This window comes from Panthera leo, chromosome E3, assembly GCF_018350215.1.
Source record: "Panthera leo isolate Ple1 chromosome E3, P.leo_Ple1_pat1.1, whole genome shotgun sequence".
In the NCBI taxonomy this organism is placed as follows: domain Eukaryota; kingdom Metazoa; phylum Chordata; class Mammalia; order Carnivora; family Felidae; genus Panthera; species Panthera leo.
The window spans coordinates 4,185,741-4,207,161 of NC_056694.1; the positions used below are offsets into that span (position 1 = coordinate 4,185,741).

Below are 21,421 nucleotides of genomic sequence, written 5' to 3' on the forward strand. Positions count from 1 at the left end.
AGGCAGATTCCCCGGGAACCCCCAGAATCATGGGCCCCGCAGCCTGCATGTGGACAAGCCAGGAGGACAAGGAGCTAGGTTGTGGCTCCAGTCTCGGATCCGGCCACCATGATGCCTGCCCCATGCCTGGGCCACCCCCGCCGCGTCCCCCTGTCCCCACCTGCCTGGCCTTTGAGGTGCACGTTTCTTGTTGCCCAGTTGAACGGCAGGCCCAGGCCAGGTGGCCACCGCCCGGTGCACACGTGAGACTGCACGGGGCACGCGTGCCTGAGATTCCTGCGTGGGGCTTGGGGCAGCCTCACACGCACCACGGCCGAGGGCAGGTGGGGGGGGTGGGACCTGCGGAGGGGTGAGGGGCAGCGGGAAGGGGGCCGGACGACAGCGCTCTTCAGGATGAGAGCCTCCAAGCTCTTTTCCCACCTCACGCAATCATCTCAGCCTGACGAAGAGGTGCCGTCATCATCCCCCCCTCAGCGGCAGGCTTAAGTGACCTGCTCGGTTCACGGGCTGACCTGCTCAGCCTACTGGACGGCCTGGGGCCTGTGTACCATCCCCCACTTGGGGAAGAGGCAGGCCCAGGTGATCCTGGTGACAGCAGGTGCTGTGGAGGGCCAAGCCAAGCCAAGGTGGCGGTGAGTTCTGGGCTGTCTTCACCAAGATGTGCTGATGAAAGGAGAGGAAGCAAGAAGGGCAACCGCTTTCGACGAAATCCTGACCGAGAGAGAAGACACACAGATGGGGCTTCAGGTGAGCGCCACATCCCCCCAGGGGTCATGAGAAGACACAACAGCAGGCCGGACAGGCGCAGCTGTGCACCAGCTTGCAGCAACATGATCACAAGAAGTCCAAAGAGAAGGCTAACGAGCCTGCGGCAAAAGGTTCTAGAAGCAGCAGCTAAAAATCGTCTTTGGGAAGCTCATAGCTGGCTCATGTTCGTGGTGGGTCGCCAACTTGTGGTTGACCGGTCCTGGGAGACATTATATACATCACAGGGCGAAACCACCCCAGAAGGAAATGCATCAAAATATCCCCAGTAGTCACCTTTGGGTCACAAAGCATGTTTGTCTTCGTCTTCACACTTTTCTGTGTTTTCAAGTTCTTTTCTATCTCGAAACGTCTGTAATTGGCAAATGTGTATACATCTCTATCACTTCGAGGACGGGAAAGAAAGTCTGGACCTCACAGTTACAAATGCTTCTAACCTAAATAAAAAGCAGTCCGCTTTGCAGAAAGAGGTGTGCATTCGAGGGGTGCCTCCCTGGGGTCAGATTCCGGGAGAGGGTTCAGGGACCCTGGTGATGAAGGTGTGTCAACGAAGGATGAGAACACCGTCTGGGACTGGTGGGTGGGGGCTGCTCGGTCAAGGAACCTGGAGAGCAATCTAGCAAAAGCCACGGCAATACATACACCATCTTACCTTTTCGTTCACGAGGCTACTACTGGAAAGAAGAGCCACTGAAACATCAAAGGGGGTGCTCAGTGAGGTGTTCGGTGGTGGCAGGAAGTTGGAAGTCCCAGAATTTTCCATCAGGGCGGTACAAAGACCCAGTTAGACCTGGAGGGCACTCCATGGTTAGAAAAGGAGAAAATCAAGTCCTGTGAAAGGTATGGAATCACTGAAAATTTTTTTTTTTTTTTTTTTTTTTACAGAGCCCAACGTAGACTTAACCCTGAGATCAAGAGCTGAGCTGAGATCGAGTCAGACACCCAACCAAGCCATCCAGGCAGCCCATTTAAAAAAAAAAAAAAAAAAAATAAGTAGGCTCCATGCCCAACGTGGGGCTCAGACTCACGGCCTTGAGATCAAGAGTCATGTGTTCTACTGACTGAGCCAGCCGGCTGTCCCTTGGGATCAATTTTGTTAACAACCAGGGCGGCAGAGCAAGCGGGTGTGGGAGTGGAATGTGCTGGCAGGAGTGTGGGGAGGAGCAAGAGGACCCTGGTGACGAGGGTGGAGGGTGGAAAAGGTGGCAGAAGACGGGAGCATGGCCATTACCCCTTTGCTTACTGGGGGTGTGGGACAGTTTGTGACTAGGGTGTGGCTGCCGAGTACGAACAATACTGAAAATGTACTGGAATGATGAATGATGACAGGGTGGCATGAACTTGTTTAGAAGCTGGGAATGCAGGTAACTTTTGTCTTGGGTTGATTTCAGTGTACTTTTTTCAGAGATGCAAAACAAAACAAAACAAAACAAAACCAAAAAACAAACAAAACCAAAAAAACCACCCCAAAAGTATCACTCAGTAAAGTTGCAAATGGCAGACAGGACAGACCAGATCATGATCTCGGCCGAAACCGAGTTGGACGCTGAAACGACTGAGTCACCCAGGCGCCCCTAGCCCATGTTTCATTAAAATAATTTTTTTTTGATGTTTATTTTGAGACAGAGTGCAAGCGGGGGAGGGACAGAGAGGAAGACACAGAATCCAAAGCAGGCTACAGGCTTTGAGCCGTCAGCACAGAGTCCGACGCGGGGCTTGAACTCAACGACCACTAGATCATGACCTGAGCTGAAGTCAGATGCTTAACTGACTGGGCCAGCCAGGTGCCCCAGAGCTCGAATTTTATTAAATCGCTGAGCACGGTTTGAGCCCGTGTGTGCTGAGGTCTGCGGGCCTGGCACGTGGTGGGGGCAGAGGGGGTGCTAGGACAGGCACGTGGCTCCAGAGGACTTGTGGGGGAGGTGGCCCCTGTCAACCAGCTTCCCTGCCCCAATGCTCTGTCTCATAACGTCGCGTCCCAGTGCTGGAGGACGAGCTTCCTCCCACCTCACCCAACCTTCGCCTGGTCTCACTTGTGCAGGTGGCTCTCCAGGTCAATGGGTGGCTTGTCGCCCAGGCCTGGAAGAGGGGCTGAGCACATCTTCTGGAAGGGGATTCTGGGCCAAGAAACCAACCAACCAACCAACCAACCCCTTTGTGCCCAACTGGGCCTCCGCAGCCACTCAAGCAAGGTTAGCATGAGACACCACCCATTGCCTTCTGGGGAGGGGTGGGGGACAGGAAGTGGTCCTTCCCCACGTGGGGCCGGGGCCTCGGGCTCGCTACTCTGGGTTCACACCCTGCAGATCTGCAGCGGCAGCTGGAGGTCAGCTCCCAAGGGGCGGGGAGCCATGTCACCCTAGACCCGGACACTCCCCAGGACCCTGCCACCCGCCCACGCAGCCCCTGTGATTTCACCACGCGAACGGACAAAACCAGAGGGGACATAATGCACAAACATTTATTTACAAAAAGTCAAAGTTACATATGGTACAAGCTTTTTACACACAGTAGTTTAAACAGAATTCTTTTTATGTGTTTTTACTACCGGAAGGTAAAGAAAAGAATTTAATAAACTAATCATTTCTGCTATTTTTATACAAAGTGACAGGTCATGCACATTTTTTTTTAAAGTTTTAAAATCTTTTGCTAAGTGCAAATACTAGATTCCTCTCTCCAGTTTAAGGCAAGTAGAACGGGACTGTCGCCGGGCAGTCTCTCGTCTGGGGGAGCAAACACTGTGGCCCAGAGAGGGGAAGGTGTCAGGCTGCCTCTGGGATTCCTGCCTGTCCCCGAGACCGGCTGATCTCTGGGGGTTTCCTGTCATCACACCTTGCAGCCACTTGCCGGCCCGTCAGAAGGGCCTGCTTTCCCCCAAACCATCACTAGTGCAGACTGCTTCTCAAGAAACCTGGGGTCCTCTGGGACACAGGCACCTAGAGGGACACTTCGCGGACAGGTGGGGACTCAGGCCAGTGTCAGAACTTGTGGCAATGACCTTCCCCCAAACAGCAATCGGGCTCCTGCAGACAGGGGAGCCACTCCACAGTCCAGCTCGAGGAGGAACGTTAGAAACCAGGCACCCTCAGTTCAGAACAGCAGGAATGGATCCCTAACAGCTGCATATGGTGACAAACAGCCAAGAATTCATCTCAAAGGAACGTCGTGCTTGGCCTTGGGAGGAACCAGTTATTCTGGTCTCTCCCCCTCTGTGCCAGCACCTCCCATGCCAGGTTCCGGTGGACTTGCTGGATGGCGGTGTCAGGGGCAGGCCACCCACCCGGAGCCCCCTTCCCTGGGCTAGAGGGCACAGGGGGGCTGGCTCATTCCCTCCTTGGATGAATTGGCTCCGGGGGCCTAGGACATTCTGCTGTGTCCTGGGGTCACCCTCCCCATTTGGTGGGATGCCTGCTAGAAGCTCACTGCTCTGAGACCCTCCCTTGGGGATGCACAGAGAACATGTTTTTAAGGTACTTCAATCCTGTCACCTGTCACCCTTGGCGCAGCTCTCCCAAGGCACGGTCGTTCAGGCTACCAGCAAGGCAGAGGCAGCCTGACAGGGGCTCCCGGCGGCGCAGACCTCTCCTCGTGCGCCCCGATGACGGTCTGCGAAGCCCTCGCCTGGAGGAAGCGCAGGAGGAAGAATGGGCAACTTAGCAGATTTCTCCCCAATTTAACCCTTGAAATACAGGAGACAGTGATGGCGGTGGATGACCCTGGGGCACGGCCTGCACGGAGATGGGGGACCGGCCATTAGGCTCACCCTGCTGTCTGAGGTCTGTGCACACACGCCGAGAACCCCAAAGCCATCAGACATATAGTGACGGCGACAGACACCAACACTGGGGAGCCAGGCAGGGCCGCCCCCCACAGAGGCCTGTCTCTGCATGCGGGCAGGGTGGGAAGTGGCGCCCAGCGGTGAACAGGCAGGGCCCCCACGCTGGACTCCGCTGGCCTCAGGCGGAGGCAGCTCCGAGGATGGGTGCCGGTGTAGCCTGGGTCGTCTGTCCCCCTGCTGAAACCCACTGCCACCACCAGATCTCAGGGAGAAGGTGCTCACTGCCGGGCTGGTGGCGAAGGAGGCTTCCCGACAGCTAGGCTGCCCGGGAGGGCCACCAAACCCGTCAGGGTTGCTTCATAAAGATGTTCTGTCTGGCGAGCGTCAGGACCGTCCCGCCCTCACCGGCCGCCTGGTGTGGGTGACAGACTGGACTCTCCAGAGACTGAGCGAGAGAAACTCTAGTAGGCCACAGAAAACCCAGTAAGTTCAAAGCGAGTAAATGGCAAATATTTTAAACTACAAAACAGAACAGACAGCACGAGACAGCTCTCTGTGGTCTCAACTGAGTGGTCCAAGGTCAAAGACCCCTGAACAGTCACGGTGGTGGTGGCCTGGGGTTCTGGATTTGGGGGGACACGGCCCACAGCCTCCCCACCCTGAGCGGTGCTCCCAGGCCCGGGGACTCTGGTGGCTCTGCCCCCACTTGATGGGACCAAGTGGCTTGGAGCAGCAGGGCGTACCTCTCTCTGGGTGGGCTGTGGTATTGGGGTGGGGGGTGACGGTGGGGAGGGAGAAGAGAGCCTGGCTTCCGGGACGTGGTTCAGGCGGCCCGGCTCTCTCCAAACCGTAGGAGTTGCTGCGTCAGTTTTACGACGCTTCAGGCTGCACTGTGGTCAGGAAGGCCTACGTGGTTAGGGGAGACACTCTGTAGTCGGCCGGGGGAGGGGTGGAGGCAGACACCACCCTGGCCCCAGCAGGGCCTGGACTAACCGCAGAGATGGGCTGCCCGGTGGGGAGGGTCCCTGCACTGGCCACTGGCACGGTGGGACACTCTGGGGAGGTTTCACTGCCCCCTTCTCTTTGGCCCCGTAAGTGCCAGGCTGGTCCTGTTACAGGTGCCTGGGGGCAGTGGCCCTTCCCAGGAAGGAGCAGGAAAAAACCCGGCCCATCTTTTCGAGAGCCCGGTCCATCATGCCTATTTGACAGGCACGGCCCCGGGAGTGCGGCGGGCTCCCCGGACGAGACAAGGCCGCGGGCGGTCAGAAGCGGCGCCGTGGCTGGGGGCCGAAGTGCATGGGCAGGTTGTGCTCCAGCGGCACGTGGACGGGCGCGAAGTCATAGTTGACGCGCACGTTGGGCAGGGGGGGCACGTAGGGCGCCGGGACGGGGCCCATGTTGAGGGGGAAGTTGTTGAACACGGGCCGGACAGGCGGCAGAGGGAAGGGTGGGTGCACGAAGGCGTAGGGTGGGATCTGTGGCTGGTGCAGGTTCTGCGGGACGGGCCTCGGCAGGGCTTCGATCCGCTGGACTTTCTCTGGAGGCTTCTCCAAGGGGGGCCCGATGCGTTTGAAGGTGTTCTCTGAACAGGAAATGGGATTTAGTAGAGGAGACAACGAAAACCCACGGTGCCTGTGTGCGGGGCGGGGCCGGGCCTGCTCATCTCAACCTCCATCCTGCCTGCCCCAAGCGGGAGGCCGAGGGCCTCGAGAACGGAGCGAGGCCAGGAACATCTGACCTTCAGCGTCATCCTTACCGTGGACACGGGAGGGTGGCCAGGCCACAGTAAGGCCGATTAACGTGTACATCCACCTCCCGCCCCTGCTGTCTGAGCGAGTGTTGATTCGGTGATCACTCTGGAAGGTGGAGGATCGACTGAGCTCAGACCAGGTGGAGCTTCTGTGAGCGCCCTTCCTTCGGAGCTAGGGCCCGGACGGCCACTCCCAGAAACTCCCTTTCTTTTCTTTGTGACCTCAGTGAGGCCAGGGTGGGCCTACCGTCTTTTTGGTCTGGCGTGGGTTCCTTCTGTCTGCCTCCTAAGCCCAAACCCACCCTTGGCACCCCCTGATCGAGGGCATGCGGGAACCCTCCTACGTTCCCGCAAGCAGCCGGGGGCCCGGGCAGAGCATGTCCGCGGCCACCCGAGGGCCAGCTGTGGAGGTCCCCCCGCCCCTGTGCACACGGACCGGACCTGGCGTGGGGCCCGTGCTGGGGGAGCGCTTGCCTCCGTTCTTTCTCTTCTGCTCTTCTTCAGCCTCCTTCTGGATCTCCTCAATTAGCTTCTCATCGTCTTCCTAGAAGAATAACAAGAGGGTGAGCTTGCTCCCAATCGGCTCCTTGCAGCAGCACAGAGACCCCGCTGGGATCCGGGGAAGGCCAGCTCACGGCCAGTCAGCACCACTCACTGCCACACCCCAAGGGTCTCCTTGCTCGGTCAGTGGGTGCCGCCGCCGCCACGGGGAAGCCCACCCGGAAGGCCTAGGGCGAGGCCGAGAGCTGCTTTTTTGTTCAGTCACCTGTAAGGCAAGCAGACGAAGGACTGTCCGCAGCTTGGGGCGGGCAGACTGATAACCCAAGGGCTTGGGAAGGGGGCGAGCGTGGGTGGGCCAGGCCCGAGGAGTTTCAGATCCGGTCTATGAACTCCGAGTGCAGCGGCCCTTCTGTACAGAGCCTGACAGTCTTGCCGATTCCCTGACCGCAGGTGGACGAATCCTCAGGCCGGCAGAGGAACGGTGGCTGGGGGTGGGGCTCGCACGTGGGAGGAAGGGCACAGCAGTTTTTGAGCATGATGAACGGAGTGGCGTATCATCAAATGCACGGGTTTGAACGGAATGAACTTGGTTCCTAGGGTCTCCCGGCTGCTTCTCCACGAGTCAGGTACAGTCAAGTTGGGAAGAAGTGTAAGGAGGGCACTGGTGCCCACTCTGGGGGCAGGAAAGCAGAGGAAACCGCAGCACTCGGGAAGCGTTTCCTAGACCAGGCACCGAGCCTCCTCCGTGGCCAGGTGTATCCTGGGTTGGAGAGATCTCGGCGATCGCTTTGGATTTTTCATGCTGATCTGAGGCTCTGACCGACTAAACACTGCGTGTTTACTTAGCACATTAATGTCCCAGCCAGGACAGCACTCGGTGATTTCACCAGCTACGAACCCTCAAAGATTTGCGAGTCGGGAAGATCACTCCATCAGCGTGTACCAGATACCTCCTAGTGTTAGACATCGTTCTTAGTGCTGAAACTTCTGATCAACAACGAGACTAAAAGTCACACTGCTGGAATGACTAAATCGCTACATCATATATTCCCTTTAGTAGATAAAACATTTTAGGACAGTCACAGGAGTCCGTGTGCTCTGTGGGCAATCGTGAGAGGCCCTATTAAATTCACTCACACTCTCCCACCCTCCGATGCTGAATGGCGGACCGAACTCAACGGTCTCGAGATTCTTTCCAATTCTGACATTTGGGAATTTTTAACATACGACCGAATCTTTTTCAGCCTCACCCTGCCAGGTGTTCTGAGCAAAGCAAGAGGAAGAGGAGAGGTAACAAAGGTTAAGTTCCCATCACGCCCGTCGTCAGAAGCTGCCAGGTGCTCGTGCATATCAGAGAATCGTCCGACCCGGAGGAACCCTCACGGCATCATGTCCGGCTCCCCGGTAACACCCCCCCCCACACACACAAATTCTCCATAAAAACCCCAAGACATGGTCATCTAGGCTCTTTGCGAACACTCCAAAGCAGGGAACTTAGTACGCTACAAAGTAACCACTGAGCTAACCCACACAGAGGGCTCCGACAACAGAGTTCAGTGGGCACAGTTTGAAGGTTTCTGTGTGACTGTAAAAATAAATTCTACCAATTATCTACATTAGGAGCTGACACACCTTTTAATTTTGGTGCCAGTGCAAGGCCCATGAAAAAAAGATTTTTAATCTAAGAAAAAAGAAAAAAAAAAAGAAAAAACAGAGAGGAAGCGATCCAGAAAACACAAATGGAAGGGCAGCCACCGAGCGGCTGGGAGCAGGCTCTCGAACATCCGAGTCTCCACACCTCATCTGTAAAGTGGGCTGTTGTAAGGACTGAGTGAGCACCAAGTGTGTAAAGGACTTGGCACAAAGCTCTCACTACTAAAGGCAGACAGGTCACGAAAAATGGCAGAAATAAAGATTTTCAGAAGGATGAAAAGTGTCAAGGAAAGTGGTAGAGACTGGGAGATGCCCTCAACACTTCTCTCCGTGGTTCCTTTGTGGTGGCTTCTTCGTGGTACAAGTGACAGGCTTCCTGACTGTATTTACTACGACCACTGAGCAACTGTCAGTTGCACCTAGAACAGGGGTCAGATGGTTCAGATTTCAACTGCCTCCAACTGGCTGGGAGTCACAGGACACTGTGTTTAGAAACTAAGAACTAAAATGCATTTCAATGAATGTGTTTTTTTTTTAAACTTAAAAAAATGTTTATTTCTTTATTTTGAGAGAGAGCAAGCAGGGGGAGGAGCAGAGAGAGGGAGAGAGAAAATCTCAAGCTGGCTCCAATGCTGTCAGCCAGAGCCTAATGCAGGGCTTGATCCCATGAACAGAAATCAGGGGTCGGACACTTAACCGACTGAAGCACCTAGGCGCCCCTCAATAAATGTATTTTTAAAATTACAATTTTTTGGGGTGGGGGAGGGACCGGGGTGGCTCAGTCAGTTAAGTGTCTGACTTCAGCTCAGGTCATGATCTCGTGGTTCATGGGTTTGAGCCCCGCATCGGGTTCTGTGGTGACAGCTCAGAGCCTCGAGCCTGCTTCAGATCCTGTTTCCCTTTCTCTGTGCCCCTCCCCTGCTCACACTGTCTCTCTCTCCGTCTCTCTCTCAAAAAAAAGAAAAATTACAAAAAAATTAAAATTTCGTTTTTAGCCAAACATGTTAGATTCTAAGGGGGAGTTCCTTCCCAAGCAGTTTCCCTTAATCATTTAAAGCTCCTTTGGGGTGCCTGAGTGGCTCAGTCGGCTGAGCGTCGAACTTCAGCTCAGGTCATGATCTCACAGTCCGTGAGTTCGAGCCCCACGTCAGGCTCTGTGCTGACAGCTTGGAGCCTGGAGCCTCCTTCGGATTCTGTGTCTCCCTCTCTCTCTGCCCCTGACTCACTTGTGCTCTCTGTTTCAAAAATAAATAAGAACATTAAAAAAAAATAATAAAGCTCCTCAGATCAAGGGGCGCCTGCCTGGGTGGCTCAGTCGGTTGAGCGTCCGACTTCAGCTCAGGTCATGATCTCGTGGTTCGTGGGATCGAGCCCCACGTCGGGCTCTGTGCTGACAGCTCAGAGCCTGGAACCTGTTTCAGATTCTGTGTCTCCTTCTCTCTCTGCCCCTTCCCCGGTCATGCTCTCTCTCTCTCAAAAATAAACATAAAATATGCTCAAGAGTAAAGGGAGACATTATCATATACTCTTACAAAATGGCAAATCTTACTTTATATGTATTTTACCATAACTTAAAACATGAAGACTGGTCCCCTTGGGTTTGGGCTGAGTGACAGATGGGTTTCTAGGAGACCTTTCTGGAGGGAGTTCCCTTGGGACACACTGTAGGCACCCTGAGTGTCATCATTCACGGTGAACCAGGATACTCGCCACTCTGCAAATCTAGGACACGCCTAGGCTGCTGGAAGCGGGGAACAATAGGAGGAAAGAAGATGAGAAGGCCGGGTGCGGGGGCTGGGTCACAGAAGGAACTGACCTCCAGCACCCCCGGAAGGGGCTGAGTCACCCACAGGAAATCCAGGCGTGCCGGAGCGGCCACCACGGCCAATTTTATCTTCCAGCAGCACTGGCTTCCTAACGGACAGGCAGCGGGCATGACAGGAAGAACTCCAGTTCTGGGGCTCCACAGAGCTGGGCTGGGGGACCCCATCAGCCTCCACAACCTGACGTGGAGCCTATCTGCAGCAGGTTTACCGTGAGAAGCAAATGATCTCTTCTTACAAAGAGACTTTGTAAGCAAAGTGACAGCAAGAATGGAAGTTAACATTTACCGGGGGCCTCACTACGTGCCAGCTCCTACCGCGAGCACCACACAGACCCGGATCTGCGTAACAACTCCACCAGTCAGGTCCGATTAATGAATCCCCACGTTACAGATGAGGCAACCGAGACTCAGTGAGGTTCAAACCCAGGCCTTCCAGCTCCAAGGCTGGAGCTCTTAACCTCCTAAACCACGGGTTTCTGAACTGGAGCTTCTGGAGCAGTGTGACTGCAGGGCCCCTGGAACTCTGCCTGCCCTGCCCCAAGCACTGTCACAGGCGAGTACTCTCAGGCCCTGCTTTGTTCTAGAGAGAGTGCATCTTACCCTCCTTGAAATACAAGAAGGCTTCTTCTCTCTGGGATGGTCAGAACTCCGAAATCTCCTTTTTTCCCACTAAATACAAGAAAATAGGGCAAAACAAAACACCTCCATTCAAGCAGACGAACAGCCAATACAGCAGAGCATCACTTCCCTGGAAATTTTTAGGGAAATCGCATTCTTGGTTAGCTCACCCAAAAGTGCATGTACCATGCCTTAAAAATAGTTCATCTGAGGGGTGCCAGGACACATGGCTCAGATGGTTAGGTGTCTGACTCTTGGTTTCGGCACAGGTCATGATCTCATGCTTTGGTTTGTGAGTTCGAGCTCCGCATCAGGATCTGTGCCGTGTGGAGCCTGTTTGGGATTCTCTCTGCCCCTCCCCTCCTCGTGCTCTCTCAAAATAAATAAATAAACTTAAAAAAGGCCCCGTTTGACAGTCTCTGACCGGCTTCCCCGGCACTTGGCCTTTGAGACAAAGCTAGCAGGTCCCTCTCATCCAGACAGGAGTTTGGGGGCCCAGAAACCTCACCTCTTGAGCCAGAAACCCAAGGTGCAGGGCAGGCTCTACCATGAGGCCCAAGAGGACTTACTGGCTCATGGTAGTCGGGTCTCCTGTCGCCTCTGACTGAGCTGTTGTTCTTAGCCCATTTCAAGAGTGGGAACACACACTTCCAAATTTCCCTGACATGCTTTTCTTGTGAGGCTACTAAGTTTCTTGCACATCACAGAGTCCCATGGAATTTTCTCTTTCTGCCACACAAAAAAACAGTGTTTTTGATTCTTAGACACATTAAAGCAATTATGGGGGAAAAAAAGTTTAATAAAACACAAATAAAAAAGTCACCAGTAATTTCTCTGCAGAGAACTCCTGGGAACATTTTGGCCTGCTTCCCACTGGTTGTTTTTGTATCCACATCTCACTCGGAAAAGCCCCGAGGTTCTCTTCTGGAAAGTCGTGCTCTGCACATTCGGGTCCCACCTCCCTGTGCGCACCTGCTCTAGTCACACACCGCTCCCTATGTGTCTCTCCCTGCCACCCCAGTCTGCCAGAGACTCTACCCCTCTGAGGATGCAGTCACGTGCCGAAGGTCGCAGGGTCACGAGACGTGAAATCGGGACCAGGCAGAGACCGGCTGCTCCTTCTGGGCTGACAGCCTCCAGGGGTGCCGGGGCAGTTCTGGGCTCTGCAGGTGGCCACAGGCCGCAGACCTCAGGAGCGGGCGGTCGGGGCCCCTTCATCGGCCCCTGAGACCTGAGCTCCTCTCCGCACCCCGCCCGCGCGGGCCTGTCAGGAACTGCGGGAGGAACAGATGGCTCTGTCACAGTCACCGCATCGGACACCCCGACAGGCTTTAGTGAACGGCCACCAAGGGTGACACGTCCCCCAGGACTCCTCCATCTGGTCTCTGGCACGGGCTTTAAGACGGATCCAGCAGGCCTGAATTCCATTCTCTGTATGCTTTCTGGCTCCTCCTAATCGGGGTGAAAATTTTTACACAGATCCACGGAATGTGCATACGAGCGAGGCTAGGCTGAAACAGGAGGGAGTGGACACCAGTCCACGGTCAAGATGTCCCAGGACGGGCGGGTCTCAAAAGGCCGAATATAACGAAACACTGGGCTCGGTGGAAGAGAACCACCCAAAAAATCCCTCTGGCTGCCCACGGCCACTCTGGGAGGGGAGCCCACGAAGCACGACCAGACACGCTGAGGACTGCGAAGGGAACAGGCACAGCGCCCACAGTGGTCCGGCACACCCCAAATGCAGTGCCGAGGCTCAAGGAACAAAGCGGAATGAGGCACGGAGTCTCACCGCCCGGCAGATCTGGAAGAATACTTTAAAGGGAGAAACGAGTGGGCTGCATCTTAACAGGAAGGTTTTACTTCCTTTCCCCGAATTCCTTTGAGCTCAGCAGGACACAAAGTGCCGGCCTGACTTGCAGGCCTCGGACACGCCTGTTTCACATGGAGGCAGCGGGGAGCACGGCGAGGGCACGAGGCCGACGGCAGGGGCCCGGTTTCTCCAAACACACACTCGGCCCGGCAGTCGCCGACAGGAAGTGAGGCAGAATTCACCAGAGAGGTTTTAATTAAGAAAGAAAAAGGCGCCCAAATCCCGACTCCTTAAACTGCACCTCAACAACGAAGCTCCACAGCTCTCCCTGAGCAGCAGAGTCTGGACAGACAGGAGGCAACAGAAAAAGAGGCTGTTTCTGTCAATCAGAGACTGCCGAGATCGCCAGCACAGGCTGGAGGTCCCTAAAATAGACGTGTGAGCGCTTGGCCCCAGGCTGCTCTTGCCGAAGCTCTGAAAAGTCCCTCTGGGCCGGTTTTGTTCAGCATTTCTGATCACCATGGCCGGCCGCCCGCTTGCCTGCTGTCCAGCCTCCTGTGACCACGGAGGGAGGGTGGGTGACTTTTCTTCTTCATTTAACTTTTCCTCCCCTTAAAAAGGTGACTGGGAATCGCAAGTCAACTGCTGCTTCCCTCCTGCGACTCTGGGGGTGGGGTTGGGGCTGGGATCCAGGTCATGTGTGGCCACAGCTGTTGTTAATAAACTTGCAATGATTTCATAAAAGCCTTCCAAAGGGCCGAGGATTCAGTTTCAAATTGTTCCCAGATCGGCTGCAGATCGCCGAGCAACACCAGTCCCTAACCCCCCGCCCCAGCTGTCCCCCTGCAACAGGAAATTGGGGGGGGGAGGGGGAGGCCCAGCCCGGAGCGGCACATGCTGTGCAGCTGGGGTCTGGAATGGCGGGGCGGGGGGCCGGACAACGTGCTGGGGAGCAGAGACGGCCAGGCTCTCGGCGGGCTCAGGCCGCTATCTTGGGTCAGAGAGGCCCAGCGCCCAAACACCTTTCTATCCAGAGCTCCCCACGGGGGCCCGGAGGCGGCATGGAATGTGACGTTTTGACTCTTGTCAGGGTCAAGTGCTCAGCCTGGGCCTGCTGGCATTCGCTGAAGACAACACATATCAGCTGTTTACTGGACTAAGTCATGCTGCTACCCTCCTTGGCAAAGTCTTCCCGTGATACCTACACTCGATCAGGGACACTTTCAAGGTTTGGGGATGCCTGGCCCCCCCTTCTACCATTGGCAACTCGCTCATGGGGAAGGGGTCCAGTGATGGTCCTACACCTCTGTGGAGTCCCACCTGGTTCACTGGGCTCAGGGACCCCCACGGGCACCTTCTGATGGACCTCTCGCTCCAGGGTGAGGAGACTTCTGGAGTAAAAGGAGCTGACATCTGGTACAAGACCTGGGCTTGCACCCTGCTGTTACCAAGTGACCCGAATCTCATTCTCCTCACCTGCAGACCAGGTGAGGGGTGGGTCCCGTCCCCATGTTGTAACAGAACGGACAGTGTTTAAAAGGTGACTAGGAATAAAATGCTGAGGCTAGCTGTGGAAGCTGGGCTGAGGGGCAACAAGGGAGCTCACATTTCCATGTCTTTCTCTCTCGTACAAGGCACGCTGAAAAAGTTAAGGAAACAATGGGGCGCCTGGGTGGTTCGGTTGGTTGGGCGTCCGACTTCAGCTCAAGTCATGATCTTGCGGCTTGTGGGTTCGAGCCCCGTGTCGGACTCTGTGCTGGCAGCTCAGAGCCTGGAGCCCGCTCTCTCTCTGCCCCTCACCCGCTCACACTCTGTCCCTCTCTCAAAAATAAATAAACGTTAAAAAAAGTTTAAATTAAAAAAAAGTTAAGGAAACATGGGTGCCTGGCTGGCTCAGTCGGTAGAGCGTGTGGCTCCTGATCTCAGGGTCGTGAGTTCAAGCCCCACACTGGACGTGGAGCCTACTTAAAAAAAAAAAAAAAAAAAAAAAAAGGTTGTGCAGTATCCTCCATACACCAGACCCGGCAGGGACTGGGCACTGGTCTAGTCGGGGTGGAGCTGGAACCACAGACGGGAGAAGTCAGGTGGGTGGCTTTAAGACGCCAAGAGAAAAAACAATCCGGGCTGGAGCCTGCGAGATACCGTTCACTGACCGTCATCTTTGTAAAAATGGGAGGAGACATCCGCCTTAGAGAATTAAATACATTAACGCAGGTCGACATCAGGCTCAATTCGACGCAGGCTTGGGAAAAATAAACACGTCTCCTGACCAAACGGCTGGGTGGGAATGGTATCAAATTGTAAACTGGCTGTAAAAGCCCCAGAGTTTTATTTGAATTGAACAATCTTTACTTTCGCATTAAAAAAATCAAGGAGGTTGTGAAAAACAATTCTGCGCAGTTTCTGGTAACCAAAATCCAAGATAAACACTGACTTTGTTTTGCGTTTATAAAGAAGAGGGCTGTGAAGAATTTTGCCCCACTTCTGAATCCACACTGCCAGGTGACTGCCCTGCTGAACGCGGCTTCTGAGGAGACACCTTCTGAACTACTACCGCTCACTCAGCTGCACACGGACAGGGAACGGTCAGCGTGTTTGGATGCAGTCAAGCCCCAGGGACCCTCCCTGCCGCAAAATAACGGCTGCTCACTTATGTGTGGCCATGTGGCTTTGCACCCTGCCCCCCAGTTAGAAAACTGTAGTTTGCTTCTCTTTCCTTCCTGAAAAGACATCTTGTTTTTCAAGACTCGCGGTTCAGTGTTGCTGGCTTCTTGTCGATAACGAGCAGAGGAGGAAAGTTACATTCCCCGTTTCAGGTCTCATATGGAGTTCATTCGGGTTCCCAAGCAATCTCTGGTCATTAAGGGAGAAAACCACCAAGGGACATAGACACTCTTCCCGGCCTCACTGGTTAATTAAGCTGGAGAAAAGGCTTGGATGACAGGGCACACTTTGTTTCCCTGGGCTTCTCAATGGCTTTGTGTTCTCAGAAGCCCCAACAGATGCTGGCTTGGAATCCAATCAGTCTCCTGGTGAGAATCAAGGAAACGGGGCTGATCCCAGATTTGATGGGAACGGGGCACATGGAACCAAATCTCTGGCTGTAGCTGCCGAGGAGATCGGAGGAGTTTGTATTTGCCTGACCTTCCTTTTGAACTTTATTCTGAGCAAATACAGAACCTTTCTCAGGGCGGAAGATGACAGTTCAACAAGAAACAAGGGGGCAGTCGCACGCCGTGGCACCCAAACAAGGTAACAGAACACAAGAAACCTTTAACCAATTCCAGGCGTAGGACCAAAAAAGAGGTGGGAGAAGGAACAAGCACAAGCGTGAGGAGAAAGGGAAAACTGTGCAGGCTGAGGACAGGTCAGCCAGCCGAACACCCTCTCGTGTGTGACTCTACTTGGCGCTGTTTCCGGAGAGACGACGCAGAGCAGGGAGCACTTAGTGGGAGTTGTAGCTGAAGAGAAAGAATCCTATTTCCTGGGGCGCCTAGTTGGCTCAGTCGGTTTAAGCATCTGACTCTTGGTTTTGGCTCAGGTCATGATCTCACGGTTCGTGGGACTGAGCCCCGTGTCAGGTCTGTGCTGAGAGCACGGAGCCTGCTTGGGATTCTCTCTCTCCTGCTTTTTCTGCCCCTCCCCCACTCTCTCTTTCTCTTAAAATAAATAAGTAAACCTAAAAGCAAAAATCCTGTTTCCTCACACAGTTCCCCCAGTTTGCTAAGCTGCATGGCACTGAGGAAGCAGGTCGGCAGAAATGCCAGGTCCCGGGAAGGTTCGTCCCCAGAGGCCCTGCGGATCACCTTAGTGAGCCCGTGTCACTGAGGGCCGCACCTCCCTCCACCCCATCAAACCGACACCAGAAGGATGACCTATTTACAAAGTCTGCCCTTCCTTTGGTGACGGGGGCGTGGGAGTGGGTGGCGGGGAGGAAGGCTTGTTAAGAGTCTCAGTCACAGAGCTGTGGAGTGAGAGCGATTTCTGGGTCCCTCAGCCCAATTTTCTGCCCAGTGAGGTTGTTCCTGACACGCACACACCTGGTTTCCATATACGACTCCCTGCTTTTCAAAACTGGTCGCTCCGAGGATTATGGTTAGGCCAGGAGAATGCTCTGTTGTGGCTGTCACACAGGGGCCGGCCTGTTACCAACACCTCCTCTTGTCAGGCATATTGGAGATGTTCTGCAGCAGGGGTCAAGTCTGCTGGCTGACAAGGCGTTTCCTTTGGCTTATAAAGTGCTAGCTTAAACTGTGTTTTAAAGATACTTGGATTAAGGGCTAATCTTTAACAATCAGGAGAGATCATATTAAAGTACAGATTTCTACCTTCTCTGGAGAATGTGAAGCCATGGCTAAGTAACTGGGAGTTAAAATCTCACTTGGCAACAATCTGTGGGGGCCGAGGGGCAGCCTTAGATGGACGCTTATACCCTCTCCTGTTTGCCACAGTCCCCACCACACCCTACGGACCCAGACCTGGCCCCACTTGACATTCACCAATCATTTATGTTACTATTGCCCCTGCGGTAACCTGGGTCCGTGATCCCAGCTACATGCTGTTGGGTGTCCTATGTGTAGATCTTTCCATGTTTTTCTTCCACCATGTTTTAAAATATAGCTATATAGCATCTTATTAATGCAGTATATATTACCTGGATATTTAAGTTAAAAAAAAATGTATACATATAGCATGGCTTAAAAAAATTTTTTTTAAGTAAACTCTACCCCCAATGCGGGGCTCGAACTGAGATCAAGAGTCACATGCTCTACTGACTGAGCCAGCCAGGCGCCCCAGCATCACTTTTTATAGCTGTGTACTCTCCTAATACCAGCATCCCACTCTCGGGCTGTTCGCTGCTGTACTTAACATGTGATGAAAAAATAAAATTCTATCTTGTCTAATCCAATGCTGTTTTTGGACTTCCGTGAGTCACAGCCAAATTGATCCTTATTAACAGAGGGATGTTTATTGATTTCTTATTGAGTCGTATTACTCATTACATATATATTTTTTTAAGGTTTATTCATTTTTCAGAGACAGAGAGACAGAGGGTGAGTGGGGGAGGGGCAGAGAGAGAGAGGAAAACGCAGAATCCAAAGCAAGTTCCAGGCTTTGAGCTGTCAGCACAGAGCCCGACTCGGGCCTGAATTCACGGACGGTGAGATCATGACCTGAGCTGAAGTCGGACGCTTAACCGACTGAGCCACCCAGGTGCCCGTGTCATTACATTTTACTATTCATCTGTATCATATGTGTGTTACGACGATTTCCCCCAGTTTTCCATTTAACTTTATCTTTGTTTACGATGTCTTTTGCCAAAGAGGATTTAAGTAATTTTAGTCTGGCCTCGATATACCACTAAGAAGGATCTTCGCACTTTAGGGGATGATAGAAGTCATTTTCTCTCGTTTTCTTGAAGTATTTCCAAATAGCCCAGTGCCCCAAAAGAGCTGCTGAAGGTTTCTCTTGCCACATGGTAGCCAGTGTGATCTTGAACGCTTACATTAGGCCAAGTCACCCCCCCATGTAAGCCCTGCAGCAGCTCCCACTGTAGTTGGTGAGACACACGGCCTGGCTGTGCCTGCCTCCCTCACTTTCCTCCTCTCAGCCGCCACCTGCAAGATACACAGCCTTCTTTCTGGTCCCCAAATAGGCTGAATTCATTTGATTTCCTCCTCCTCCTCAGGCAGGCCTCTCTGCAAATGCTGCCTCCGGGGGAGCCTGCACAGGTCACTCCACCTAAAGGCGGCCTAGCCTCCCTCTCCTGCGCTAGCCTTCTCTGTGGCATCACTCGTCAGTCCTGCCTAACACCAACTACACGAAGGACTCATCTCAGACTGTAAACTCCATGATGACGGGGCTTTTCTGTTCAGACTAGTCCTGGCAACACGGAGTAGTTAAGAAAAAAAGAACGGGTGCATCTATCATTTCTCCAAGTGATCTGAAAGGATATTTTCAGGGTTGTCTGGCTGGCTCACTTGGTACAGCATGATTGATACTCTTGATCTTGGGGTTGTGAGTTCAAGCCCTACGTTGGGGGTAGAGATTATTTATTTCTTAATGTTTGTTTATTTTTGAGAGAGACAGGAAGAAAGAGGAAGGGGAGGGAGGGAGGGGAGGGAGGGGGGGAGGGGGGAAAGAGGGAGAGAGAGAGAGAGAGAGAGAGAGGGAGGGAGGGAGAGAGGGGGAGAGGGAGAGGGAGAGGGGGAGGGGGAGAGAGAGAGAGAGAGGGAGGGAGAGGGGGAGAGAGAGAGAGAACACGAACACGAGTTGGGGAGGGGCAGAAAGAAAAGGAGACACAGAATCTGAAGCACCATCCAGGCTCTGAGCTGTCAGCACAGAGTCTGACGCAGGGCTCGAACCTATGAACCACGAGATCATGACCTGAGCCGGAGCAGGATGATTCACCAAGGACCCCAGAGATTACTTTAAATAAGAACTTAAAAAAAACCAAAACATAAAAACCAATATTTTTATCACATTAAATTCTCATTTAACGTGTTTCCGGTCTCTGTTTTGTCCTCTGGTCTAGTCTTGAGTCTACATGATTAGCGCAGCTTAGTAAAAATTAGTCTCATTAGAAGCAACTTTTCAACGGAAAAAAACCATCCTACTGAGTTTAAATGGGAATCACAGCAAACGTCTAGATTCTGGATAGAAGTGCTGTCTTCCCTTAGAGGGGGAGGTGCGTCTCCACTCTCAGGCCGTCCTCATTGGCCCCAGGGAGAGCAGAGGAGCGGGCTGGCGGCCCCCGGGGCTCTGGTGCACCTTCTTCAGGCCTTTGTTTGCTCCAGGCTTGCAGGGTTTTCACTGTTCTGCTCAATCTTTGTGGGAGAACGACTCTTGGCCCAGATCAACTTATCACTGATTCAGAGTTTCAAACTTAGAACTCACTTTAAGAAGTGATACAGTTTATGTGAAAACTTACTTGAGAAGAAAGCATATTTTTCCATATGTTCAAGTCTCTTCATGTCTTTCAATATAGTTTTATAGTTTTCTTCGTATTTCTTGTTGAACCTAATCTCCTAATCTCTAGGATATTTTATGACTTGTATTGCTATATAATATGAATGACAGCGAATGACATTCTGTGTATTTATTTTGTATCTAGCCATCTTTGTATGCCTATGACCTCTAATAGCTTTCCAGTTGATTATTTTATCTTTTCTCAGGCTTAAAACGGTGGATTTAACTTTCTTTACTACATTTAATAGTGCTTAGAACTGTGCCTGAAACACAGTGGATGTTCAGTAAACACCAGCAATTATGTTCTCTAACTTCTGCTCTCTTAGCTAACTGAACTGACGAGCAGTTCCAAAACAAAATAGTGGTGATGGTCTTAGATTTGACGTTTGGTAATGCTTCTATGTATTTCACTATTAAAAACATGCTAAAGGACTATTCTGAAATATAGGATTTAAAAAAATCAACCTTCTATACTATTCTTTAAACCTTAAGATAGATATTTGATTTTATTACATGTCTTTTACCACCTAAAGATATCATATGGTGAAGTGTATTAATAAAGCTCTCAGTATTAAATCATCTTTTGGATTTCTGGAACAATCTCACTTGGTTATAGTTTCTATTTGCTGATATTTTACTTAGAGAATTTATTTAAAAAAAAATTTTTTTTAACGTTTATTTATTTTTGAGACAGAGAGAGACAGAGCATGAACGGGGGAGGGGCAGAGAGAGAGGGAGACACAGAATCGGAAGCAGGCTCCAGGCTCCGAGCCATCAGCCCAGAGCCCGACGCGGGGCTGGAACTCACAGACCATGAGATCGTGACCTGAGCCGAAGTCAGACGCTTGACCGACTGAGCCACCCAGGCGCCCCGAGAATTTATTTTTATCTAAAGACAGAGCGAGCAAGCATGCGCAAGGGAGGGGGGAGGGGAGAGAATCTCAAGCAGGCTCCATACTCAGCATGGAGCCTGATGCGGGGCTCGATCCCATGACCTGAGCCAAGATCAAGAGTTGGATGCTCAAGTGACTGAGCCACCCAGGCGCCCGTTTATTTACAGAGTTTAAAACCTATATTAATGAGTTAGACAGATGTAATTTTCTTTTTTTAGGGTTATCTCTGACAGGTTTTGGTATCAGCCTTATGCTTTATACACAAATACGTAAAACTATCTTTACTTTCCTATGCTCTGGGATTTGTTTTAGATGGCACAGAAACATTTTATTCCCTGAAGGACTGTAAGACTCTGCCTACAAACTGGGCATGCTGCTTTCTTGAGGAGTTGCTTTTTAATTACTTTCTCATTTTTTCCCCGTGGTCATTGGTCTATGTAATTTCCTATCTTTCCAGAAGTCCCAAGAAGTTATGTATATATAAAATCCCTTTTCGGTATGTCATCTTACCACGATTGCCCCCTACAAAGCAACAGGCAGCCATGCGTTCACTTACGGTGGGGTCGGTCCAGAGAGAGCATCTTGAACACTCCTGGCAAGGAGCTCCCGGTGAGCGAGGATGCTGGCAGAAATGGTCATAGCCGTTGATGGACACTCGGCAGAGGTAGCACATTTGGGCGCCACAGCGGCAAGACATGCGGTTGCAGCCTTCGGATTTGATGAGGCCGGTCCCACACTTGTGGCATTTCCTGATGCGGGCTGCCGTCATTTTTTCCTCACTGAGAAGAGAACACATGAGAGGAGACAGCAGGGAAGATGACAGGAAGAGAAAAGCGCTGTGGCCACTGAGTCCGTT

The 21,421-nt window shown here is 52.5% G+C and overlaps 1 protein-coding gene and 1 non-coding gene across 5 annotated transcripts in view; one reads left to right on the forward strand and one right to left on the reverse strand.

Moving 5' to 3' along the window:
* Positions 1-3,212: 3,212 nt before the first annotated feature.
* RNF216 (ring finger protein 216) overlaps positions 3,213-21,421 on the reverse strand; it is a 144,692-nt gene continuing 126,483 nt past the window's right edge. For 2 of the 4 annotated variants that reach the window (XM_042922563.1, XM_042922565.1), the window contains exons 15-17: positions 21,122-21,344; positions 6,735-6,837; positions 3,213-6,125 (exon numbers count right to left, since the gene is read on the reverse strand). In XM_042922563.1, coding sequence (XP_042778497.1) covers positions 5,806-6,125; positions 6,735-6,837; positions 21,122-21,344 — 646 coding nt within the window. In that variant the 3' untranslated portion in view covers positions 3,213-5,805. The remainder of the gene's footprint in view (positions 6,126-6,734; positions 6,838-21,121; positions 21,345-21,421) is intronic. The other 2 variants (XM_042922564.1, XM_042922566.1) reach the window with 1 other exon arrangement.
* On the forward strand, positions 14,586-14,658 carry TRNAR-CCU. Its single transcript has one exon. It is a non-coding gene; the product is annotated as a tRNA-Arg (tRNA).